Genomic DNA, 26,492 nt, shown 5'->3' on the forward strand with positions numbered 1-26,492 from the left:
CTTACTCCTGACATCCTCAGGCGAAACACTGACTTGCCCTTCTGGGTTTACATGATGTAGGTATGGCGTCTGTCCTGCCTACCTGGTACAAGCTTCTATGGGACAGGGTGATTTGGGGGTGCTGGGGCTTCCCCGGGTGACTCGGGGTCCGGCTTCCCCAGGTGACTCGGGGGTTCGGCTTCCCCGGGTGACTCGGGGTCCGGTTTCCCCAGGTGACTCGGGGGTTCGGCTTCCCCGGGTGACTCGGGGTCCGGCTTCCCTCAGGTGACTCGGGGTCCGGGTTCCCTCAGGTGACTCGGGGTCCGGGTTCCCTCAGGTGACTCGGGGAAAAAAAATTCCCCAGGTGACTCGGGGTTCGGCTTCCCCAGGTGACTCGGGTGCCTGGCCCCCAGGTGTGGAGTGGTGGCCCAGAGTTTAGGACTGAGGGGGCACTTGCCTGTCATGACGCGCTCGGGGTGAGTGCGCGCTGACAGACCGAACGGACACCCGAGGGCTCCCGGAAGTGCCCGCCGCGACTCTAAGTCGTGGTGACGGGGGTAACGAAGCTCATGATGACGGCGGTGACGAAAGCAGGGACTGGCCCAGGCGTGTCACTCCTCCCTCAAACCGTGCTCCTCTCTGCCCCCTGTCCCTCCCCGGGGCCTCCTCCCACCCCCAAGGCCCCTCCTCTTCCTCCCCCCCCGCCCCTCAGAGGCCAGGCTCTTCCGGCGACGGCCCTCTGCGCACGCCGCTGACTGGCCCTCGCTCAGCCAATCAGACGCTACCTTCTAGGCACTTACCTGGCAGCTGATTGGGCCCTGGCGCCACGGGCCTCGGGGTCAGCAGGGCGGGGTCGGCGGGGCAGGGCGGGGCTCCGCTCGGGGACTGAGCGGAGGTCTGGCCGGCGCGGTTGACCGCGTGTCGGTTGTGGCCCCGGCCTGGCCTGGATGGGCGTCGGCCCCGGAAGAACCACCCCCTCACTCCCGGGAATGCCCACTCACCATTTCCGAAGGACGGGCCTGCGGGGCCGCGGGGCACACTAGCCGGGGTCTCTGTCCCCTGGAAGGAGAGAAAGAGGTGGGACCCGCCCCCCGAGGCCGCAGGGGCGCGGTGCCGGCCCAGGGCCTATTCCGGACACCGGGGAGCATCTCGGTAGGAGTGTGTCCCACGCAGGACCCGGGACGTACTTGTAGTTGAAGTCGTTGTTTTTCTGACATTCAGATTTAACCGGGCGCCCCGCAAGTCACTGGCTGAATCGGGCTCAAATTGTGACTTTACAGAATATGTGTTTCTTAAGCAACCTGGGGGTTCGAAGGCCGTGGAATTCAAAACAACTGACATCCAGAGATGCCGTGCGGTTCTGAACGCTCGGCCCGTTTCTCTACCCGTTGATCTCTCCTTCCTCCCCCTCGCACGTGTGCGCTCTGGGCAGTTTCCGAAATGAAGACACGATGCTTGTCTTCACATTTTAGTAAAATTGAATGTTTTCTGCCTCTCTGTGATCTTTATCACAAGATCAGATTTGTATTTCTTGGAAGCATGGGAGTTCCCTGCTGACCTAGTGGTTAGGATTCCGAGCTTTCAATGCCTTGGCCCGGCTTCAATTCCTGATCGGGGAACTGAGATCCAGCGAGCCACACCGTGGGGCAAAAAAAAAAAAAGTATTTCTTGGAAACAGACTTCTCAGTGTTTGTTTTGCTTTTTTTCTTTTTTTTTGGGGGGGGCACATCTCCACGTGCTGCGTTCTAGCCATGGACAAACAGGAGTTCCCAGGCACTGCTCAGGATTCTTGTCTCCTTTATTAAACTGGTAAGTTCATGAAGTGTAAACAGGGCTGAGCTTCCAGCCAGTACCCCCACGCAGGCTCTCCGGGCCAACACCGATGCTGACAGAGCAGCACCCCACCATATTAGCTGCTAATTATTTCAGACACCACCCCCCCCCCCACCCACTGCATGTGTGTCTATAAATAATGTCACCACTGGTCTCTTAATAGCTAATGACAAAATTATCCAGGAATCTCACCATTAGCCTAGCATTTTATTTATGGCTGTCTTGTCTCTGCCAGCCTTGGAGGGCCCTTGGCTTCCTTGCATTCTCCTGAGCCCACTGGAACATTGTGGTAATGTAGAAGACAGGTTTGTGCCCCCCCAGAAACTCTGGCCCTCACCCCTGGGACTTGCCATCTCATGTCAAGAGTGACTCATCACCGTCCCCATCCCCACCAAAAATAGTTAAAAGGACTTACGGTACCAAGTTTGTAGAGGATGTGGCAGCTGGAACCCTCATACCTTACTCACAATATGGATACAACCATATAGGCAAACTGTTGGGCAGTATTTACAAAGCCTAAACGTGTGAATACCCTATGGCCAAGCAGTTCCCCGCGCCCCCCACCCCGGGTATACACCCAAGAGAGTGAGAGCTTATGTCCACTAGAGGACACAGACAAAAACACACACACACAGTGCTGGCTCGTCCAGCAGCTGGAGGACAGCCACTTCCCACTCTCACGCGTGTCTATATCTGTGTCTTCGAGAACGTATGTATTGGGGCTTCCCTGGTGGCGCAGTGGTTGAGAGTCCGCCTGCCGATGCAGGGGACACGGGTTTGTGCCCCGGTCCCGGGAGGATCCCACATGCCACGGAGCGGCTGGGCCCGTGAGCCATGACCGCTGAGCCTGCGCGTCCGGAGCCTGTGCTCTGCAACGGGAGAGGCCACGACAGTGAGAGGCCTGCAAACCGCAAAAAAAAAAAGTACGTATTACTGGTAACCCAGAAAAGAACCAAAAAGTTGTGCTTTTGTTTTGAGGTTGGCTTATTTCAAGATAGCCTTGCCTAACTGACCTGTGACAGGCATAGGAGTTCCACAAACCTAAATCCTACGGATTAACTGAAATCATGATTTTCAAATAAAATCTAAATAGGAACTGTGATTCTTAAGTTCTCACGTCTCATGACTTTTTGGGTCTCTCTGACGTTGAGCACTCAAGTGTCTTCCCAGCCCAAGCCGCACAGCGGTTTTGGTCAAGATCCCACCAGGTGCCACTGTCGTCATGGCCCTGGACACAGGACTCACTTTTTACCCGGATGGGGGCCCTGCATGATGTGACAGGTTCCCACCGGTGGACAGCATGATGTCAACTCTAATGCCCCAAACCTTACCCTTTCCTCGTAGGACCATAGGCTTCATCGTCGCCCTCACTGACCGAGACACCTAGACTTCTCTCTTCGGTGGCTGTGACATCAGCGTCTCGGCTTCCCTTCCCTTCTTCACTGCAAGCTCCTGCAATCTGCTGGGGGACACAGGACCACTGTCACCCTCCTCCTCACTGTTGTCAGAGCGCTCTGACACGGCACAGCCGAGCCAGGCCACCAGGCTAGGAGCGTCTGTTCGTTTTCAAGTGCCTCTGTCACGGTCTCACCCCCACCTCCGAGGTACCAAGGGCCCCGTCCTAGTGCCTTCCCCGAGATCACTGAAGTGTCCTCTAGGAGAGGCCTCGGCGCCATGCTTCCTGCACCCATGGCGCCCCGATGGAACTGTGGAACGCTGGGAACAGGAGAGACATTCTGTGGCAGTGGGGCCATCCACCTGGGCTCACACACGCACACAGACCCACACAAATGCATACGGTATACCCACGAATGCATACAGCATACCCACACAAATGCATAAACTGTATCTGTGGCGTTAAATTGCCATGGGGAGTATTAGGGGGAAAATGTCTAACAAGGCTCCTTGGAGGGAGATGATAATGAATAAAAGGCCGAGAAACTGCTGATGAAAGAAACCAGACTGAAAAAGCGACATACCGTGCAGTTGAGTTTGACATTCTAAAAAAGGCAAGTCTAGGGATGCAGAAGAGATGAGTGGCTTCGGAGTGGGGCACTGGCTATGAAAGGGCGGCACCAGGGATTCTGAGGAAGATGGAACATTCTGGATCGCGCCTGTGGTGCCTGTTCACAGCTCTATGTGTTGGTCAACTTAAAGAAATTTACTTACGCTAAAAATTGACATAATTTATATCTTAAAAAACCTAACCACGAAATAAAAAAGGACAGTCCAGTGATTCCCACTACAGTGCCAAGAACAGCTACGTGTTTAAAATCATGTTCCTTGAGGTATTTTCTCTGGAATCCTCTTCCCAAAAGATTTTGGAAAAGGAGATATTTGTGCAACATGAGAATCCTTTGGGGGGTTTGCAAAACTCGACTGCTCAACCCCTCTCCTCAGAGATCACAGTTCAGCATGCCAGGGCTGGGTAGGCATCTCCCTCCTGCTGAGGACCTGGTGGCGCTGAGCTTCACACCTACCCACCCTTCGGGAAGCCAAGCCACCAGCTCGAGTGGCAGGCAGTGTTCCTGTTGACACAACAGCCGTTGCCCACTCCTGCCCACCAGGAGCCGGGGAAATGTGCTGAGGACGGGGCCGGTACCAGGGAGGAGCCCACGGCGCTGGAGCTTTGCAGACACCCCGTTCCTGGGCCCCTGCTGAGGTTCTGGGAGTGACATCCTCCTGGGTAGAGAGGGAGATAGGTGAGGACACAGCACCTCGCCCACCATCTGGGCCCTGCAGGCCAGGTACCACATGACCACCTGCACCAGCTTCCATCTCAGCCTTGACCCCTCATTGCACTGGAGACAGATCATCACCTGATACAGCACCCAAGAGTCAAGGGGAGGCTACCTGAGCCCATTTGGGGGATGTTCTGTTCTGTGACCTGTGCAGGACTGGGACCCTGCCACCCGTTCACTGCTGTGTCCCCAACACTTGGCACCCTGTTTGGGGCATGGAGGTGCAGGTACATACCCAGTGGTTCTCCACCAGGTGACAGTCCCCAGGGGACTATGGCCGCATCTGGAGACGTTTTTGGTTGTCATGATGGGGGAGGCCAGGGATGCAGCTCAGCCGCTACAGCAAGCGGGGTGGCCCGGCACAGAATCACCTGGCCCCAAACGTGGAGACCTCATGACTGGTGGAGAAGCCCCGCCCCAAGCCAGCCGCCGGGCTTGGGGACTGAGAAGCTCTAGGGGCCTAGGCAGCAGCGGGGCTGGTTTCCCCTAAAAGATCTTGTGTCTGGGGCTCGGCCTAGGCTGAGGGTGCGTGTGCGTGCCACGAGAGCAGGACCGTCGGGTGGACCTCAGGTCTGCTTCTCAGGTCCACCTCTAGGGCCCCTCGTGGGTGTCCTGGGTGACCGGCTGCCTCCTTAAGAGTCCGCTCCCGGAGAAGCACCTGTTCATCCCAGGGCGGGGCAGAGCTGCCAGCCCTCCCCTCCCCAAGTTTCCTGAAAGGCGGCCTTCCATCACTCATGGATTTTCAAGTCAAAGTGGGGGGAAAGGTCTGAAGACTTTACCCAAGTGGCGTATCTTTGTTTTCACCTTGCTGGCTGGCGTCACACAGCGTGCAGCGACTCTACGTGCCCACAAGAGGGCGGGCTACAAAGGGACCCGGTCACAGGGACGCCGGGCCGGAGGGGAGCACACTCCCCAGGGCCATCAACGCAGCCTCCTGCCGCGGGGAAGGGCGAGCATGGTGCCTGCAGGGATGGGGGTGATGCGACGCCCCGGATGGGGGAGGGGACCTAGCCCCAACCCTTCTCAGGGCTCCAGGCCCAGCTGGATGGGAACATGAGGTACTTTTACTTCCTACATAAAACATTTGAATTTTTCACAAGAATATTACTTTTGTAAACAGGTTAAAATAATACATAAATGAGCTCCTCAGCTGTATGCCCAGCCGCTGAGCACATGCCCTGCCCTATCTATCCTGCCCTTCTGTTCTCAGAAACAGCAACTTCCTTAGACTTCAGACTAAGAAAACACACTTCGGCCCTGCCCTCAGGGCTGCCTTGCTGGGGAGGGGGGACACGTGTCCGCTGGGTCAAAGGGAGGGATCCAGGGACCCACGGTTGTCTGGGTTCCCCGGGGGTCACTCACCACTCCGTTCCATAACTGGGAAAATCAAAATTTTGTCAAAATCAAGTGTGAAAAGCGCAGGCCCCTGGGGAGGCCCCCACTCTTGCCCCAGTCCCCTCCCTCGACCCGCAGCCCCCTCCCACGATCGTCCCCTGTCCACATCCATAGGCCACGTTGCTTAGGGCTCCAGCCTCCATCTGAACCACATCCCGAAAGGAACAAATTACAAAGCACACAATAAGATCTCAGAAGCTGCTTTATGGAGAAACAACCCCCCATGGTTGTCGTGTCCGGGTCACAAGCCAGGACCCAGGCTCGCGGCAGCTGCTTCCTCGGGTCCCGGCCCTGCCCCAGCCGCACCTGGCAAGCCCAAACGGATGCCTGAGAGCGACCACAACTCTTTCCATCTCCACTGTTGTCTTTCTCACTCACGGGGTGGGGTTTCAAGATCACACAGGATGAAAGTTTTTCTTCTCCAGGCGGACTGTATGATCTCAAACAACAACCAAAAGTACTGAATTAAGCTAAAAAAGCAAAATGTTCTGATCCTTTCACGTGCTCTGGCTGGTCTCCCGGCGAGCACAGAAAGGACCCAGAAGAGGGGCTGCCTTTCTGTCCGAGCCTCAGGTGCCACTGCTGGTCACCTTGGCCCCATAGAAGGCTGGCCTGCAGGCCACCCAGCTGTAAACAACACCGCTCCGTATGGTTCCCATGCACAGCATCAGGCAAACTGATGGCATTGTGGCTTTCTTCTGTCTCTAAATTGTTCTGAGAACATACAAATTACACTTCAGATCTTCTCCCAAAAGTAAAGACAGAGAAGTCGGCCTACGTTAACACTGGGATGGACCACCAATTGGGTCATCTTATCCTCAAGGCAGGTGAGGGTTATATGAGAACATTCCCGTAGGCATTCTTGAAAGTGTCCAAAAGAACATGGCTAGAGTCAGTCAGGTGCTCCCAGTCTACACTCGAGACACCGTGGTCACAAGGAACTTAGGAAATTCCCCGAATGACAAAGGGCTGAGCAGGTTTCTGATCCTCTTCAGCTCAGCTCACAAGCACTGAAGTGTCCTCACAGCAGCAGCTGTGCAACCTGGGCAACCCGCACACTGCAACCGGCCCTGAAGGTGTCAGGCCGAGAGGGCAGCTGGCTAAGGGAGGGGTCTGGCCATCTGGAAACAACTCAGTTAGAAAGTCTGGCAGGACAACTGCACCCCTGCGCTTGTTCTGCAGGAAGCGGGAATGTAGCTAGTCAGACCGCTGTGCACTCTCCTGCCCTCCGCGTTGGCCAGGGACGCAGGCACCTGGCACTGAGCAGCCTGGTGTCGGGGCAGGAGGGGGCAAGGGGCAGAGCAGGGCGGCTGTGGCTGTGAGCACCAGCCACAGTGAGCTGGACTGTATTGGAGGAGGGGCCAGGCCCACGTCCCACGGCCAAAAAATAAGGTCATTTCCCACAGCCTCACACCAAAAAACGCTCAGTCCCAACAGGGAAAATCGCCAGTGACCCGTGTCTGAAATCTCCAATCACATCATTTCCGATCGACTAGCAGAGCGTGGAGCCCCCCCAGGTACACAGAGGTGCACCTGAGCTTCCTTCCCCAACCTCACGGCAGCAAAGTGGGAGTGAAGGCGGTGCCAACCATGGGAAACATCTAAAGACCCTGCCCCACGTGGACGCTGCCGGCCCCTAATCTGGGTCGAGTGCACCACTGGAACCTGCTTTTTCAAAAGCCCGGTTGCCTTTAGGCCTCGGACGACGACGTCAGCCTTTTTGAATCCTCGCCTACAACTTAACTGGTTGGAAGTTCCCCTCCTGAGCTGGTTGACCGTCTGCCAGGAAGGGGAGCGGCCAGTGCCGGCTTTGTGCACAGAACCGCCACTGTCCCTACACCTCACCTACTGACATCAAGAGCTGGCTGAGCACGGGTCAGACTGGGAGACCTCTGCACGACCGGCTGTGCGGATGACAAGCCCTCACCCTTCATTGCTGCTGACCTGCCTGGCGTCACCCCGGCCACTGCCAGCTCGACAGACCCCACCCACAGGCCCAGGGGCCCCGCCTGACACCAGACACAGAGGCCGACGTGAACGCGGCCAAGAGACCAGGGTTATTTTAGTCACTGTTAGTGGAAACCATGCATAGGCCAGACACTAGAGGCAGAACAGCATTTGGTTTGAGACTGGTTTTTAATCAGAAGTGCTCATCTTCGATCTCTGTGCGCTTTGCGACGCTGGGGGCCTCAGAGGGAGACGGTCCCTTGGCTCTGGGTAAAATACGCATCTTCTTGATTTTATTTAAACAATGACGAAACCTAGAGAGGAACAGCCTAGCCCAGCTGTCCTCCGTTTCCACGGTCCTCAAGGCTTTGCGGCCAGTCGTCACCGTTGGGGACGGCCATGCTTGGCACGAGAGAACAGCCACGTTGTGAGAGGGAGGGAGCGGCCTCAGGCCCTGAGGCTCAGTCCTTCCAGAGACGCGGGAGCTGGGACCACGTTCCCACCCAACCCCGGGTCCTGCTGGGAGGGGGGCCTACGCGCCTCGGAAGAGACGGCCGACGGTGCCCAGCATGCCCCGGGCAGCCCCACGGAGCCTCCGGGGAGGCCCAGCCTGCGTTTCAAGGCCATGCACAGAGCTTGCTGCTTCTGTGATTCTGGGAGCAAAGGAAGGTCAGAGTCGCCAAATGTGCTGAAGCGGGGGCGGTGGGGGGTTGTTATTTTAGAAAAGGGCTGGTCAGGGAGAACACTATCACGAGACACAGGCCACGTTTCATGGGACACCTCAGGTTGGTCTCTACATGAAGGCACCACAAAGCTGCCCCTTCCCTGAGGCCCCCGCCCCCAGCGTGAGGGCTCAGCGCAGTCCAGCCGACAAGGACGAGCAACTGGGAAGGAACAGAGTCCGTCCACCCCGGGAAGCCACATGCCCTGGTAGGCAGGTGCAGCCTGGAGGGAGGGATGAACAGAACTCCAGCAGGTCTGTGCACAGGCACGAGGGGCTCCGCTCTTCAGGAGACAGCAAGATCAGAGCAAGCTCACAGGGGTCCCCAAATGAAGGGGTCAACATGACACAGGGACAATGCCAGCGGAAGGGTCAGCGCCGAGGGTCTGCATGCTGGAGGCTCCCTGAGGGTCCTGGTCTCCAAAGTGCACTCCCTACGTGCAGCGTCCAGAAAGGCCCCCACCCCCCGCAAAGGGACGTCACGCTCACCTGGCACAACCCTTTCTGCTGCTTCGCCCCTCTCAAGAGTGGCACCTGTGTAAACCAAGCAGGAGGAACAGACGCAGGTCATCTCAGAGGGTGCCCTGTCCTGGTTCTGAGACCAGTGGCTGCAGCTCAGGGTCTGACACCAGTGAGTGCGGGGCAGGGGCAGGGCGTGAACTAAGTGAATGCCTGTCTGAACTGCTGCGTCTAGGTTCTAGAGCCTGAGAGAGGCCGGGCAGGCACACCGCACCGCAGGGACCGGGGTCGGGTGATGCTTGCAGGGCCTCCGAGCTGCTGGAAGGCCTGCAGTGGCGTTCCCTAGTGACCCGTATCATTGGCCCCATTCCACTGATTTGGAAACTGAGATCAGGGTGAAATGCCTTTGTCCAAAATCCAAGCAAGTCGGTAGAGAAGTGGGTCCCAAGCCCGACTCCCTGGAGCCCTTATTCCACACACAGTGCCCCACCTGCCCAGGCTGTGTTGAAGGCACCAAGGCCCTCTGGCTCACTTCCTGCAGAGGGGATGGTGGAGCCCGCACACCTCACCCATGACCCCTTCCATCGGCTGGAGGCAACAGACTCTGTTGCGCTGCGAACCTCCCTGGAGCAGGATTTTGTTTTCCCTAGAAAATGGCCAGTGTCTCCAGTTCAGTCACCTACATGCCCTGCAGCCCGTCCTCTAAGGCGGTTTGTTCTGGTTCTGTTGTTTGTTTCAGACATGCTCAGCTTTCCCATTGCTACTGGCAGATATGTGGGCGTCCACGGAAAGCATCTGGGGAAGCCGCGCAGAGGCTCCTACGAGGAGGTGGGTGTTCCGGTCAGAGGCCGCGTCTCCTGAGCGCACATTGCTGCCCTCCCAGCCCGGGCCGCCCGCCGCGGGGCGGTGGGCCATCAGGAGGCGAGGGACTGGATGTTCTTGAGCATTTCCTCGAAGGCCTGTGGGGACGGGGCGTCCGCATTCCGGAAGGCAGCCTGGACCCTGCTGTACAGGCTGAAGGACTTCAACTCCAGCCAGATGAACCCAAAGCGATCCTCGTCGAACAGGACGAAGACCCCGGGGGTGCGCTCGGGGCTGGTGAAGCCGTGGCCAGCGATGAGGCCCGTGCCGTAGAAACTGAACAAGGACAAGAGGGAAAGCGCGGGGAGAGGGGATGAGCGGGGCCTCGAAGGCGCGTGCTGGCCCAAGCCCATCACCCGTGGTCCTGGACGTTCTGGAACATTCTCCATTCCACCTCCAGGCCACTTCCACCATCTGCCAGCAACTCTGCACAGAGGTGGGGCCCTGCGCCTTCGGGGAGGCCGGCGTTCACCCCACACAGTCGGGCTCACCCCACCGACCACTGCTCTCTCTCTACCAACTCACCCAACGAAAGGACGAGGGTCCCAGGCAGCCCCACCTCGTATTCTCTATCCCAAAGTACATGTCTTTATGATGCAGACCCAGGTAACAGAAATCTCAATCCCCGGGACAGTTAGGTCCACGTATGAACAACTCAAAATCGATAATGATTTATTGGCATGCAACTGACATTAACCAGAAGCAGAACTTTCAAATACCCATTACAGCCAAGTTTTGAGACTCAGGCTGTAATATGTTTGTTTCTTTCTTGCAAAGAACAGGTGACGAGGAGTTTGGGGCTGGCCTGAACCTCCCAATGCGTGGAATGGTGCCTGGGACGCCCACCTCTGCCCACCATGCTGAGGCTCTGCCTGGAGGGAGGGGGACAGCAGCCCTGCGCCTGAGGGCCCATGGCTCAGAGAGTTTGGGGGGGGGGTGCACCAAGCTTAGATACACAGAGACGAGTGTTGCGCAGGCACTGTGGCAGTGCCAGAGAACGCATGCGCCCCTCCTGGCCGAGCCCCTGATGTTTTGCACCGGGTGGAGGACATCCCATGACACAGCCGGGGGCTGGGCCAGAGCTTCCAGGCCTGCGCTGCCAGAGGGCTCTGAGCTGGCCCTGAGATGCTGCAAGTCGTCAAGTTTCCCCGGGATAACAAAGCCTTTTCCTTTATGACCTTTCAAAAATTCACACATTCACTATGTGTACATCTCCCTCCAGAAAACCCAAATTCAGCCTCTTTTATCACAACTGTATTAACATGAAGAAAATGTAATGAATTTTTTCCATCAAGACCACACAGACGCCTGAATTCCCTTTGGGGAGCTCGGCGTGCGCCCGCCTACACGTGAAAAGCCTAGGAGAGCACTGCGGGCACACGAGAGGCAGCAGATGGCCCAGAGGTAAAGAAAGAAACCTTCACACGTAACGTGACAAAGGCAGAGAAAAGTCGGCTGTAATAATCTGCCAGGAGACCGACAGGTTCCTCCCTCAATGAACCCCGAGGTGACTGTCCGTGAGAACTCTCTATGGCGATGGAATGTTCTAGACCTGCGCTGTCGACACACGAGTGGCTGCTGAGCACCTGGAATGTGGCCAGTGGGCCCGAGGGCCTGAATTTTCATTGTATTCTCTGTAGTTAAACTAAACAGCCCTGGAGTGCAGGGGACCCGGGCAGGGCGTGCATCTCTAAGACAGGACCGTGCAAACAGCACGCCAAGTGAGCAGCGAGCAGCAGCGGGCAGGCCCTGTCCCAGACCGGGTCCCACGGCCTCTGTGGGGAGGCTGTTAGAGCCGGGGAGAAACCACACGAAGAAATGAGGAGGCAGTGAGACCCCAAGACAGGCCTTCCCTGCAAGGCCGTCCAGGACGCCGCAAGCAGGCTTTCCAGGGGAGGCGCGGGGAGGGACGCCACGGCCTGCTTTCAGTGCTGCCCGACGTCTCACCTGTCTGCCTGTCTACCTTTGACCTCAGCGGCTGTGCAGTGAGAGACGTTGGGGAGGAGGCCCCCTGCCTGGCAGCTGAGGCCCCCAGAGGGGTGAGGGGACAGGAGCCTCACAGTCTGCTCGACCCAAGCTGGGACCCGGCCCAAGTAGGCAGAGCTTCCCCACCAGTGCAGGGCCCCCAGCACGGGGTCGGCCCCACCCCAGGCCACCTCCCTGCCGGCCGGGCAGAGCCCCCTCCGGGAAGCCCCGTCTTGCCCGCCCCGCGGCATCCTTACCACATCCTGCAGGTCCGGGGATAGTCCTCGTTCCTCGAGCTCACGCCCACCGGCAGCACAAACGGCTGCCCCTGCCCCGACTGGGCGGGCGGCTCAGCCGCGGCCTCGGCCCCTCCATCCCCGGGCCCCTTGGCCTGCTCGGCGGGTGGCTCCGCGCAGGGCTGGGGGCTCTGCCGGCCGAGGCCCGCGGCGTCCTCGGGCCCACCTTCCTGCTGCTGCTCCTGGCGCACCTGCTCGCGCACCTCCAGGACGATGCGCGAGAGCTCGTTAAAGTCGCGGAGGCTCTCAATGTCGGGCAGGTGGATGCGGTGCCTGAGGTCGATCTCTACTGTCTGCTGACCGGCAGGGATGTTGGGGTCACCCTGCGGAGCCAGCGGGCGGCTGTCAGCAGGCTCAGAGACCGCGGCCTCCAGCCCCGGTCACACCTCCGGCCGAGGGCGCTCGCTCAGCCTTCCTACTGATTTGGCGGCAACCCCTTACAAGTCAGAAGATCCTAGAAGCCCTTACAAAGCAGCACCCAGCGCAGGCAGCCTTCCGTGAAGGACCTCTGAGGACAGGGAACAACAGCACCCACGAGTGACCCTGGGAGGGCCCGCAGGCACATCTGCACCCAAAGACCTCAGGTGGGAGCCAGCCTGCGTGACAGCTGAACAGATGCGCGGCCTAGAGAGGTCCACGGACCCTCCCCTGTCAGACGGGGGACAGGCCGGAAACACCAGCCCAGACTGTCTGCCTGGAACACGAAAGCTCCCCAGCATGAACCTGGGAGAATGCCCAGGCCCCACGGCCTGGTCCCAGGCCCTCGTCCACAGGGAGCCCGGCCAACGGAGCTGCGAGCAGTGCCCTGTGAGGACCAGGAAGAGGCCTGCTCTGCGCCTCCACAGAGACTCCCCCCCCCACACCTGCACAGCGACAGGCAAGCACGTGGATAGCAGCCCCTAGAGCGGGTGACAGAGGGCCTGTCATCCGGGACGCCCACTCAGCTCAGAAATCCTCCCACTGCGTTCCCGAGCTGCTGAGGCCAGGCCGGGCCACGGGGGCCGGAGTGCTAATGGAGAGGGTATCCACCATGGCCACACCTCAGGGTCACCCAGGGAGCTCCTGGAGCCCCTCACCGGGCCCACCCCCATTAAATCAGAATCTCTGGGATGGGGCCCCAGCATCAGTGTCTCCTCCACCTCCCCAGGGATCCAGGGTGTGGCCAGGGCTGAGAGCCATGTGGTAAGGCTGCCTTGGAAACATTCAGAATCGCCGGGGGATCCTGTGGAAGGCAGGCCCTGGATCAGCAGGTCTGGGTGGGGCCCGCGTTCCCAGCAAGCTCCCCGGGAAGCAGTGCCACGGTCCGGGGCCCACACTGAGCAGCCAGGGTGCGGCCCGAGTCACACTACACCACGCCGATGTGATGGAGTCCGCACGGTGCTGGGCCTGCCAGGGCAGCCCCTGGACTCACCGTGATCTTCGTGCCCCTGGCGTGCTTCCCGTGGAAGCTGAGCATGACGATCTCCAGGCCGTGGCTGCCGTAGGTGCCCTTGAAGAGGCCAGGCCTGATCAGGTCGTCCGGGTGGCTGGGCGGGAGGTAGATGCGGCGGTAGGTCAGGCAGTTGCTACAGGGGGAGCGGGCAGCATGAGAGCTCGGCCACAGAGCCGCACGGGAGCAGGGGCAGGAGTACGGAGCTCATGCACCTCCGGCCATGCTGCATAGGGCGGGCTGGGCATGGTGGCCCAGGGAAGCCAGGGTGAGCTCCCCACTAGGGGCACCCCTCGTTCCTGAGCTATGCCCCCCGACATGTGCACAGCACACCTCACACCTTCTCCATCACCCTGGGGCAGGGACCCCTGAGACTGCAAAGGGGCTGAACAGGGGCCATGCGACAGGGTCCGGGGGCAGAGGGCACGGCAGCAGGGAGGCTAAGAGGCCCCCCAGGTGGACATGGGAAAGCAACTCTGAGGCTCTAACACACAGGCCAGGCCCGTGATAGCACACAGCTGGTGGGTGACGATAGTCCAACAGACAGAAAACAGACACCGAGGTGGGCCAGGAGACAGGGAGTGTGCTCACAGCACCCTGAGAAAAAGACCGTGTTCACAGTACCCAGAGAGGGACTGTGCTCACAGCACCCACCGGGAGACCGTGTTCACAGTACCCAGAGAGGGACTGTGCTCACAGCACCCACCGGGAGAGAGCCTGTGTTCACAGTACCTGAGACAGAGGCTGCTCACACCCGGCGAGGGGCTGCACTTACTCATACTGACTGGTGTAGATGAACTTCATCAGGATGAGCTCCTGCATGTGCTCGTGGAAAATATCCTCCAGCGTCCGCCCCCATTCTTCCCTCAGCCACGTGCGGAATTCCTTCGAGAGAACACAGGTCACGAAAACCGCCACAACACTAGGGCTCGGAGAGGCTGTGATGCTGAGTGCATGGGATGAAGACAGAGGCCGGGCAGGAGGGAGGGGGGCTGCTGTGTGTTTGGTCTCCCAGCTCCTGGCCTCCCTTCCTGTTGAGGCGTGGCGCCAGGGGCTCTGGTCCCCACTTCCCCCGCCCGACTTCAACAGGAAGGAAGCGCAGGGACCGTGGGGGTCCATTGGGGAGGATGGGGCCGCAGCCCATGTCGAGAGCGCCCAGGAGGCAGCTGGGCAATCCTCGCTTCTGTGCCACCCACACAGGTGGCGTCTACACTGAGCCTGGTTCTCAGGTTTCTGGGGGAGTGGGCACAGCAGACCCCCATGCCGGCCAAGTCAGCAGAATTGCCTTCTGCAGCCACCAATGAGGAACAGGACAGGGACAGGCGGGGCAGAGAGTGTGGGTGGATTTTCCTTTTTAAAATGTGCCTTCAGGGCTTCCCTAGTGGCGCAGTGGTTGAGAGTCCACCTGCCAATGCAGGGGACGCGGGTTCGTGCCCCGGTCCGGGAGGATCCCACATGCGGCTGGGCCGGTGAGCCATGGCCACTGAGCCTGCGCGTCCAGAGCCTGTGCTCTGCAACAGGAGAGGCCACAACAGTGAGAGGCTCGCATACCGCAAAAAAAAAAAAAAAAATGTGCCTTCACTGGCATTGACATATACACACTACTATATATAAAACAGATAAGTAATAAGGACCTACTTGTATAGCACAGGGAACCCTACTCAATACTCTGTAATGATCTATATGGGAAAAGAATTTTTAAAAGTGTGGATATATGCATATGTATAACCGATTCACTTTGTACAGCAGGAAATAACACCACATTGTAAATCAACTATACTTCAATAAAAATTTTTTTAATAAAGTAAAATAAAATGTGCCTTCACAGTTATGTTCAGTAAGTATATTTGTAAAAAGAAAACTTTTATGAATACCTCATCCGCAAAGTCCAATAATTCATTATGGAATCGAACAATGAAGGATATTTAGTGCTTACCAGTTTCATTCTGTACACCTAACATAACTAATCCACAGCTCTGGGATCCTAACTCAACAGTGTTTCTAATGAATATCTAGAATTAGCTCTACAAACAGAAGCAAAAGCAATTTATGAAAAGAAAAAGAAAAGCTACAATCTGTCAATTGCTTTAATAGGTTACTGCCCAAACCCTGGCAAAGAAGAGAACTTACTAGTGACTGAAATAAACAACTATTAGAACTACAAGGTCAATATATAAAATTAACTCAATTTTTGTATACTAGCAGCACAAAACTGGAAAGTTTAAAAAAAACTTAAAAATCCTACTTACAACAGCCTCAAAAGACATAGGACTTAGGCATAAACATTACAAAACGTGCGATACCTCTACTCCGAAAACCACTAGATGCTGCTGGAAGGCGGGGGAAAAGGCCTACAGAGCAGAGGCACCTGCGAACCGGGAGACTTGGTATTAGGTCAGCAACTGTCTCCAAACTGATCTACAGACTCAACATCAGGCCAATCGTAATCCCACCATGCTTTCTGTAGAAACTGACAAGCTGATTCTGGAATTCGTTTGGAACATCCAGAGCAATCTTGCAAAAGAACAAGGTTGGAGGATGTACACTAGCGTGTGCTGTGACCCACTACAAGATGACAGTAACCGAGATGGTACCTGAGCAAGAGGGCAGAACTAAAGACAGAGCCTGGAGGGAGCTCCCTGGTGGCCTAGTGGTTACGATTCCGGGCTTTTGCTGCCATGGCCTGGTTGGGGAACTGAGATGCCGCAAGCTGTGCAGCCAAAAAAAAAAAGAGAGAGAGAGAGAGAGCTTGGAAACACCCACGTGTGTCTCAGGAGTGGACTTTCGATCACAGCATCCAAGCCACCTCCCAGGGAAAGAAAGTCTTTTACACAAATGGTGCTTGAACAACTGCACAACCACAGGGAGCAAAGGAGCCCCGATCCCCACCTCACACCACACACACGAACCATTCAAGATGGGTCACAGACCGAAAAGTAAAGGGAAGCTACCAAACTTCTAAAAAGAAGTGAGAGAGAGAGACACTCTCTTTGCAACTGGAGGGTAAGCAAAGTTTTTTAAGACAGAAAACAATAACCACTAAGGAAAAAACTTGACAAATTAGACTTCACCCAAATCAAAATCTTCCACTTAAGTGGCTTAACTCATGAAGGGTAGGCCCTTAAAAAAAAAATCAAATAGAGAAATAACAGATAAAAATGGAAGTAAAAGAATGTAGTGATTTCAGTGTTACCATGGTGCATAGTCAGACTTGAGCTAAATACCATGCAGCTGGCCTGCGAACAGCCATGATCTTATTTACTTTGCATGAGAAGGTCAGTCATTAAGAATACCAAGCAGACCCAATTACTCAGAACAAATATGCTTACTATGAAATTATCTTACCAGGTATGTATCCACAAGGAAAAACACAGGGGCCTAGAACATATCAGACAAGACTAAGTCCACTGTGGACCCAGGGCTCGTCCACCACGGCCAACACCGCCCCATCACTGCTTCACTCTGCACAGCGGCCTAGGAGCTGGGTGCTAACATCTTCCCTGTTCTACAGAGGTTTGGGGCTTGGAAAAGTCAACAGACCTTTCCAGAGCCACCCAGCTAGCAGATGGCAGAATTAAACCTGACCAAAGGCCACGTGCTAACCGGTCTCATCTCTGCCAGGGCCAATGCCAAGGCTGGCAGGAACGTGGTGAGGCAGGGGGCTCACGTGCCCTGATGGGCTGTAAACGGGGACCAGCAAACTGACAGCACGTAAAGAGAATCTGGAATATCTTCAGGGCCTTTTACCCAATTCCATTGCTGTACAATCCAAAACCACAACGTTTTTGCAGAGTTCAGGCAGTGGGTCACAGTAATAATGCCCGGCATCTCTCCTGGGCGGCTCCGACCAGCTCTGGCACTAAGTCATTCAGCGTCTTACTCAACCCTCCAGAATCACTCGGCACCGTAGGTAATCTCATGGCCCCATTTTACAGACAAGGGCTGAGGCTCCCAGAGGCTAAGTCACTGAGTCACATGGTCAGGAGGGTAACAGGGGGGAATATCTGACCACGAACCCCAAGTCCAACTGCAGGATGGTCACACACCTACAGTCATTACAGCGCAGCAGATGACAGATGGAACGCTGCATTAAAAATAAAGTTTGTAGGGACCTTCCTGGTGGTCCAGTGGTTAAGATTCCACACTTCCAACGCAGGGGGCATGGGTTCAATCCCTGGTCAGGGAACTAAGATCCTGCAGGCTGCGCAGCATGGCCAAAAATAAAGTTCGTAAAGAATTCTAATGAGACTGGGAAATGTTTCTGGAATAACGGTTAAGCTAAAAAAAAATAGAAAAACTATCCAAATTAGATAGTTAGACTGCAATGACATCACGAAGGCTGAAGGAAACTTGAAGGGATGATGGAGGACGGGCACGGAGGCCGCTCCTTGTGGGGCTGTGTCAGCACTCTTTTCCCTCCCGATTCTGAGGATTTCGGATCTGATGATGACGAGGTATCATTTTAGGAATGTGGCGAGAAAGTACATAAGACAAAGGAAAGCAAAATAAAAGCCACTTGTGTGCCACTGAGGGGAGTCCAGCGCCAGAGCCTTCTGCAGGGCCGAGCAACCGCAAGTAGGCCAGGCCACACGCCCTTCCCTACCTCTGCTCCCCCTCACAGCGCCGCCACCCCCCCCACCCCGATTTCCAGAAGCCTCAGCCTGCAGGGCCTGGACGGGCGCGGGCAGGGAGGGAAGAGCCAGGAAGAAGAGCAGGCAGCGTCTGCAGCGGGAGCCAGAGAGCAGACGCACTGCTGGGGTCTGGGCGGGCGAAGGCCTGAGCTGCTCTCAAAGGCCCGGGAGATGAAGCTGCAGTTTGAGCAGCACAAGGGAGGGCCCCCAGGAGGGGCACGTAAGGAGCAAGCAGGACACCCCAGTCCTGAGGGGCCAGATCCCGCCGCAGGACGTGGCCTTGGAAGGTGCACAAAGCTGGCAGAAGTCCCAGAACTGGGGACCGGGATGGGGAATGCGGTGGTTGGCAAGCCTCAGGGTGCAGCATATGCAGAGCTGGCCTTGGGTGTTGACGAAGGGATCGCAGCCAGCACGGCCTGCAGGGGCTGGGGCGGGCATCTCCACATCTCTCCACGGTACCAAGGACAGCCTTCTGCCTGGAGACAGTGATAAGCAAGGCCCGCTCACCTTCCTACCCTCCTAGGCCACCAGGAGTCCTCCATTCCCTTGGGAAGCACCCTGGTGGCCCAGAATTTTAAGTGACTATCAACCATCAGAGCACAGAGCAGCCCGGAATCCGGGGCCGAGACTTTCACCTCTTCTTCAGAGCTGTCAGGACACACGGCGGTGCCCACCTCACGGCTCCTCCTCTCTCCCTGGAGCCTGAAGCCACGCTCTGGGTCTGAAAGACTCAGCTACAGAGTGAAGATGTATCAGGCTGACACAGGAATCCATGGGAGAACCCGTCCCCCAGTCCCCCAGCTCCCCCCTTGGAGGGCAAGAGGGAGGGAGACAGGAGACGGCACAAGGAGCCAGCAAAGTGGCCCCGGGCAACTGAGACGGACAGAGTGACTGTGCCTCACACAGCAAGCCCCCCTGCCCCCATGACTCTAGGATGGATCCCTCGGCACCTCAGGCAGCCCAGCCCCTGCCCTGCCTGCAGACGTGCGGCATCTCCCCACCCCAGACCGGCAGGAGTTCCAAGTCCACTATTAAATGAGTCCGAGGCCTAGAGACAAAAGAAAGGCTCCCCAGTTCTAGAAGCCAGCAAAAGACTGCTCCTAAAGCCAAAGACAGCACAAAAAATGTTAAACCAAGCCCGTTCATCAATGCAGAAGTCCTAAATAAAACAGGATCAAAGAGCATCCAGGAGCAGAGAGAACTGTACCCCACGATCAAACAAGCTCTCTTTTCACGACTTCAAAGTGGTTAGAAATCTATTAACCTAAGTCATCACATTACTAGATTAAGGGGGAAAAAAATCACCTGATGGTTTCCACAGATGCTAAAAAAAAACGGGTAAATTCAACATCATTTCTCAATTAAAACAAAGCCCTCTTAATAAAACACGAATAAACAGCTCCATCCCTAGCATAATAATGTATATCTTGACCCCAAGGCCACCTTGCTGCCTCGTGACAGGACCATGTGAACCACACCTACCACTAGACAAGGGTGCTGTCCTCACCACAAGGGGTCAAGGAAGAAGGAAATGTCATGATTTGCAGATAATCAGTATTATCCTGGAAAACTCAAGGTAATCAACTCAAAGATGCTCATAAATGAAAGAGAGGCAGTAAGATGGGTGGGTACAAAATTAATATGCAACAGCTTTTATATATAAAATCACCAGCTGAAAGATACGAGAGCCAAGAGTCCATTTACAACAGCAACAAAAGACCAGACGCTTTACAACAAACGTGCACGATCTACCTGAAGAAAATCAAATTCAAATGGCAGCACAGGACAAAGATGGCATTTTGAATCGCAGAGAAAACCTGCATCACTCAGCACCAGTGCTGGGGTGACTGAGGGGTACCTGCACTATAGCCAAGGCGGGCTGAAGCTCACTCTACAGAATAAACCCACAGAACCAGTGATAAATGTGGGAAACAAACGCGTGAAAATGAAAACACGAGCGCGTCTGTAAGTATAATTTCAAAGTGGGGAAAGGATTTTAAGATGACATCAAACTAAGAAGCTATTCACGGGCTTCCCTGGTGGCGCAGTGGTTGAGAGTCCGCCTGCCGATGCAGGGGACGCGGGTTCATGCCCCGGTCCGGGAGGATCCCACATGCCGCGGAGCAGCTGGGCCCGTGAGCCATGGCCGCTGAGCCTGCGCGTCCGGAGCCTGTGCTCCGCAACGGGAGAGGCCGCAACAGTGAGAGGCCCGCGTACCGCAAAAAAAAAAAAAAACCAACTAAGAAGCTATTCAGGAAGGGGAACTCCCTGGCAGTCCAGTGGTTAGGAGTCCGCGCTTTCACTGCCCAGAGCCCGGGTTTGATCCCTGGTCGGGGAGCTAAGATCCCGCAAGCCACACAGTGTGGCCAAAAAAAAAAGGAAAAGACAGATACAACTGCAAATATAAAAATTAAAAACTAAATTCTACAAGTGAAAACATACCTCATTTCAAGACAAAAGAATGAAGGAGGAAAAAATATTTGCATCTTGTATCTTGTAAGGGTTCACTTCCTCACAGGATGAAAGCTCCTACAAATCAATTAGAAACATAACAACGGCGAACAGAACCAGGCAAAGGATAAGAACACAGATTTCACAGAAAAGGAACCACAGGACACTAATCTTAGCCTCAGACATAGGAGAAATGCAAATTAACCACCAAAGTCAGGATTCCAACAAAGCATTTTATTCTCACCTTAACTTCTAGGTGTTTTTCTAGTTTCCACAAGGAGCATGTTATTACCTTCATAATGAGAAAAAGTACCATTCCGTCCCCAAATTGGTGAGGCCACACACGGTAGTTGGCTCACAGGAACTTTCTCTGATCCCAGAGTGTGTTATTTCCAGAAATCCATTACATGGCCCTTTTAAGGTCTCAACAGCTGAGGAGGTTCTATTCTTGGAAAATATGCTGTTGACGTGTTTCACTTAAAAGTGGACTTGGAACAGCCACTGATGTGTATGTGGTTGTATGTGAGACTGTGAATGACAGTGTTATTAGGGAAGGAGGCACGTCACTACCATCGCCTTCACGTACCATGCATTCGGGAAAACAAGGGCCTCGTTTACCCTCAACAGATTCCAAGCAGCACGTGTGTACTCCCCACCTGCGCTGTCTCCCCGCAGACCCCTGGCTACCAGGGACCCAGCAGACTCAGAAACGCTAAGAGATGCACCCGACAAATAAACGCAAGCTGCGACGAGCATCCTGTATTGAAAGGTCTGAGGTTTCCCTAAGAATGTTTCGAGATGGTGGTGTAACTAACACTCCAAGGCGATGGGAGATTACTCGTGCAGAAAGGAAACCCGAAGACACTCACGCAGGCTCATCCACCACATGGCTGTGACCTGGGAACCTCCACCACAGGGTTCACACCAATAAAGGCCTCTGGTCTCCCTGCAATTCACATCCAGGAAGAGACCCCACCGCCCACGGGCCTGTTGTCAAAGGGGCGACGGAGAACCAGGTAGAGAACTATTTCTACTCGGCCCGTTCATCCTGGGGGTGTTGGGGACTCAGAACCTGGGCCCAGCACACACGCCCACAGCGCCAGCATGAGCCCGGGAGGCGGCCCTCCCTTCAAACCACCCACCCTCTCAGCTGCCCCGCAGGACAGGAGGGTCCGGCCTCACCTCCTGCCTCCCACCAGACATCCTGTGGTGGTCCGTCTGGTTGCACTTGGTGGAGAACTCGTCCTTCTTCACGATCTTGAGTGTCCACAACAAGGAGAAAGGGTAACGAGTCAGCCCCTAACCCCCACCAGAGCAGGCGTGCACCAGTCCCTCCCGCACCCACGCATCCCACTCATCTACAGGACCCCAAGAGGCCACCAGATCGCGGCTGCTCTAAGAAGGAAGGTTGGAACCCCCCTGAGCACACGCTTCCCTCCCAGGGGGCCAGGCGTCGCTGTCCCCCGGGGCGTCTGAGAGCAGCACAGAGGGGCTGGCGCTCTCCTACTGAGATAGAGAACAGGCTTGCTCCCGGGCTGGCCACCTGCCAGGCCCACATCCGAGAGCAGAACGTCTGGTTCCAAGTTGATGCCCTTGCGAAGAGGAGAAAAAGGAACAGTGAGGAATCTCGCTTGGAAGGACAATTGGCTCTAACCAGAGGCAGAATCCGGGGAGGCTCCGGCAAGTGAATCTCTGAGGAGCGACAGCGGCATAGCGCACAGAAGGGCCGGGCCAGGGCCCGCTTCCCGGTCCTGCTGGCCGGCATGGGCGTGGTGCACAGCTGGGAAGACCCTGGCAAACAGCTGGCAGCAGGCCCGGGACGAAGTGAGGAGACCCAGCCCCTTACCTGCACACGCTGCCCCGCGTGCTCACCTGGACGTGGCCATTGTGGGGCCCCCTGTGGCCGTACATGCACTCCACCGTGGCCGACTTCCTCTCCATCAGGTGGATTCGGAACAAGGGCTTGAACCGCATCGGGTCGTCCACATGAGGGTCGTGGGGAGGCAGGTACATCCAGCCAATGATGAACAAGCCATCCACCTGTGCAGAGGTCCACACACGGCTGAGGGGGAGGCGGAGGCTCAGCATCCGCACCCCCAGATCACCACGAGGACCATTCCTGTCTTCACACTCCGGTCCCGCAGGGACCCTGGGGCCCCATCTAGCGCAGCAGGACGAGCACGGCCCCGCCCACCAGTGTGTGTTAATCGAACAGTGGTTTATGCAACATGGTGACTAAAGCTGATAACGCTGCTCTATCACTGAAATCTACTAAGAAATAGAACTCAGTGCTCTCCCCACCCCTCAAAAAAAAAATAAAAATGTGAGGTGATGGGTACGTTAATTAACTAGACGGGAGAATCCTTCCACGGTGTACTTGTACATCAAATCAGATCACCACAATGTACGTTTTATATATCTTACAGTTTTGTCAATTATACCTAAATAAAGCTGAAAAAGTAACAATGTTTTAATAGAAAATATAGTGGTTAGCCCCAAATCCGAGCAAACCTTTTAGAGAGAACTTCCAGCTATGAAGTGGGGGTGGGTAGGCGCCGGGAGCACAAGCTAAAAGACATAAGAAAGAAGCAGGAATGATCCAGAAAGTGCGACACCCAGTAGGGCAACTGACCAGAGGAAAACGGGAGTGCTGCTTTCCACAGAAGAGACTCAGGAGGCAAAACAAAGCAGGCAGCACGAGGGCCTGCTTAGATCCTCGTGTGAACAAGCCAGCTGTCGAAGGCGGTTCTGAGACCGTCAGGGGGCCTCGAGCGTGGACTGGGCCTCAGGTAATCCAGGAACTACTGCCACTGCTGTGAGGCGTGGTCAGGACCTCACATGTGTGGGAACGTGCAAAACACCCACATGGTTAGAGATCCACACTGAAGTACAGACATGAACTGACACGGGCCCGGGATCTGCTTTAAAATACGGAAAAGAAAAGGCAAAGGGGCAGAGACAGACACCGTGAACCTGGCGCACTACGGCCAACCTCTGAGTCCAGGAGGTGGGCGTCTGTGGGCGTTCACCCAGCCATTCCCACTACCCTTGTATGTGTTCAAAATGGCAAATGATAAAAGTGGTGATCAGGTCAAAGGAGGGGGCAGTCTCCAGGCACGTTCTCAGTGGAGGGGAGGGGGTGGCCTCTGTAGCCCACTGGGGATGCCCCAGCAGTCGCTCCTGCCTTCCTGGTGGAGCCTGGGTCCACAGCTTCTGGCTCTAGCGACAGAGGAGAGAACTTAATCGCTAACCGTCTGAGACAAGAGCCAATTGGCGGTGTTCTGTCATAGGCTCCATTTTCCCCTAATTATCCCCTGCTTTCAGAAGCCTTTTTTTTTTTTTTTAACTCTATTACTCACTGCCAGTAAGACAAACAATTATCACCCTCCCCGACTAAAAGAAAGGAAAGAACCTGCCCACGCTGGGAGCTGTCTGTCTTGGCCCCTGTGAGAATGTTCTAAAAGCAAGGCTTCCCCAGTGATATTAAACAGAACAAATATAAAGCAAGTTTCTTAACAGATGTTTCCACCAAATTATAAAAAATATGAAGCAATATTTATCCCTGCCCAAACCCCACCTGGTGAGCAAAATACAGAGTGACGAAGTAACCAGTCACGCCGTGGCCTACGTGAACCAGGCTCGGGGGAGGCCACAATGAGGCTCCCCGGGGGCCCCAAAGGCCACAGTGAGGCAGACCCGTGAGCCGTGACACGAGCTGCGGCCAGTCCCCTGGACTTGGCTTCTGGCCTGCCAAGCGCATGTGCAGCGCCGGCCAAAGGGCACCTGGCTGTGTTTTCCCTGCACCATCAGCGGCGGCAACATCGAGGCCAGGCCCCTGCCCAGAGCTCAGCAAGTACAACGGCCCCACTCAGGTCCCGGCTTCTGTCCCAGAGGCACCACTCGTGCCTGGCAAGAGCACCGGCGAGGGCTGCATCCTGCTAGACGCCGACACCAGTTAAGCCCAAGAAAAGTCAGATCTGAGTTTCTCAAATGGACTCAAAAATGAGCAGCTATTATATGCTTCTAGGCAAGTGACCTAGAAGCATATAAAAATTAAAACCAGAAGACTCTTCTCCTGGCTACGACCAAGAAGCTTGTATCAAACAGCCCATCCTGCTGAGACCAGCTATAAAGCCTGAATAAAGGAAAGTTAAAATGCTGCTTGTAGACCTCAGGGGGCAAGCCTGAAGAGAAGGGACAGACACCTGCCATGACACCAAGCCTATGCCACTTGGTCCCCGCGTGGAGCGGGCCTGGCGTGGGCTTTCTGTCTAGGGCCAGCCTCCGAGGGCCCCACATGGCCTCCTTTTCTTTTAGCCTGCAGACCCGATTTAGGGCAACGAACCAGTGCAGAAACCAACACTGGAGTGCCCCGGGGGTGTGAAGGCCGACGGCCCTGAGTGTCCAAGAGGCAGGGACCGGGGAAGGCATCCCGTCACCACGAAGTTCGTGGGTGTGGCAGAAGCCAAGAGCTACTTAAAATGAATCTCTGCTCTCTAGGAAAATAAAACCTGGCCCAATGAGTCTTTGTGAACAACTGGCCTGCCCCTTGGAGGGAGGACGCAGTCCCGTCCGCAAGAACCCAGGCGCGACGCTCTGGGACTTACCACCACGTTCAGCAGTCCTCCATACGGCCCGATATCTGGCTGCCACAGTCCCAAAATGTGTCTGTATCGGTGAAGCACTACAGGGAGAGAGAGAGGACAGGACTTCATCAGAGCCAGCTGATCTTCACTTTACAGTCAATAATCGGAGGAAAGGGCGTGAGGAAGAGGAGGGACGTGTGAAGAAATCCCTCACGGAGGCTCGTAACAGAGCCTTGCAAACAAATGTGGATTCAAGCAAATATTACAAGTGTCTAAATCATTCTAAGAGTGAAAATGTAACAGACAACTGGGTCATTTTGAAACCCAGCCTCTGCGTATCAGCTCCAATGACAAAGAACTGCTGCTTCGAAGGACGTGCAGTGGGCGCCCCTGTGAAGCAATGAACCGCCCCTCCCGTCAGTCTACACAGCGGAGGAGACGTGGGACTCTTTACCAGGGGCAGAGTCCAAAACATCATGGGGCTGTAGAGTAAGATTTAATTGGATCATCTGTCTTTCTTTTACACACACACACACACACACACACACACACACACACATTCCCCCTTATTTCAAAAGCAGCGCATGTATATTCACTGAGGGCAACGGGAGAAAAGGGCACCTGATGCCGACCTGAGACCCCACTGCACGGCCACGGCCAGCACAGTAAATGCCCTGGGAAGAGTCCTTCGCTTCCATTTCCTCTGCATGTGTATTTGTTGAGTGAACAGTGAACAAGTGAAAGAATGAGCAAACTGCACAAAGACAACCAGCTCATGCAGGGCCCTGCCTGCCAGCTTCAGGGTCTGGGGTCTCTCTGCAGCCAGTGTGTGGTGGTAAAGTTTATATGTCAACTGGACTTGGCCATGGGGGGGCCAGACATTCGTAGTCAAACATTATTCTGGTATGTCTGTGTTCCCGGATGAGATTAACATTTAAATCTGTGGACAGAGAAAGCAGACTGTCCCCCCTAGTGTGGTGGGCCTTGTCCAATCAGTTGAAGGCCCGAGCAGAAGAAGGCTGGTGCTCCCACCAGCAAGGAGACACTCCTGCTGCCTGGCTGCAGGCTGGGATATCAGCCTTTTCTAACTTCGAACTCTAACTAAATCATGGGCTCTTCCTGAAGAGGACAAAAAGGCTAACCCTCCCACAAACAGAGGGGAATTTTCTCCTGCCCGACTGCGTTGAGCTGGGACATT

The 26,492-nt window shown here is 55.6% G+C and overlaps 2 protein-coding genes and 1 long non-coding RNA gene across 6 annotated transcripts in view; 1 reads left to right on the top strand and 2 right to left on the bottom strand.

The window, feature by feature from the left end:
* The window catches only part of CUNH16orf95 (chromosome unknown C16orf95 homolog), a 63,232-nt gene extending 61,467 nt beyond the window's left edge, over nucleotides 1-1,765 (bottom strand). The window contains exon 1 of the mRNA XM_024735733.1: nucleotides 981-1,765. The gene's annotated coding sequence lies outside the window, so the exon portion shown is untranslated. The remainder of the gene's footprint in view (nucleotides 1-980) is intronic.
* Nucleotides 1,766-2,687: 922 nt separating this feature from the next.
* On the top strand, nucleotides 2,688-4,054 carry LOC112393319 (uncharacterized). Its single transcript, XR_003001886.1, has 2 exons — nucleotides 2,688-2,735; nucleotides 3,157-4,054. It is a non-coding gene; the product is annotated as an uncharacterized LOC112393319 (long non-coding RNA).
* A 2,096-nt stretch (nucleotides 4,055-6,150) lies between these two features.
* FBXO31 (F-box protein 31) overlaps nucleotides 6,151-26,492 on the bottom strand; it is a 30,419-nt gene continuing 10,077 nt past the window's right edge. For 3 of the 4 annotated variants that reach the window (XM_024735569.1, XM_024735568.1, XM_024735565.1), the window contains 7 exons: nucleotides 25,316-25,392; nucleotides 22,581-22,748; nucleotides 21,891-21,965; nucleotides 14,402-14,511; nucleotides 13,609-13,762; nucleotides 12,159-12,520; nucleotides 6,152-10,212 (listed from right to left, as the gene is read on the bottom strand). In XM_024735569.1, the coding sequence (XP_024591337.1) occupies nucleotides 9,990-10,212; nucleotides 12,159-12,520; nucleotides 13,609-13,762; nucleotides 14,402-14,511; nucleotides 21,891-21,965; nucleotides 22,581-22,721 (1,065 nt within the window). In that variant the 5' untranslated portion in view covers nucleotides 22,722-22,748; nucleotides 25,316-25,392 and the 3' untranslated portion in view covers nucleotides 6,152-9,989. Of the gene's footprint in view, nucleotides 10,213-12,158; nucleotides 12,521-13,608; nucleotides 13,763-14,401; nucleotides 14,512-21,890; nucleotides 21,966-22,580; nucleotides 22,749-25,315; nucleotides 25,393-26,492 lie in introns of all 4 variants that reach the window. The other variant, XM_024735567.1, reaches the window with a different exon arrangement.

This window comes from Neophocaena asiaeorientalis, unplaced genomic scaffold (assembly GCF_003031525.2).
Source record: "Neophocaena asiaeorientalis asiaeorientalis breed wild unplaced genomic scaffold, Neophocaena_asiaeorientalis_V1.1 scaffold40, whole genome shotgun sequence".
Taxonomy (NCBI): Eukaryota; Metazoa; Chordata; class Mammalia; order Artiodactyla; family Phocoenidae; genus Neophocaena; species Neophocaena asiaeorientalis.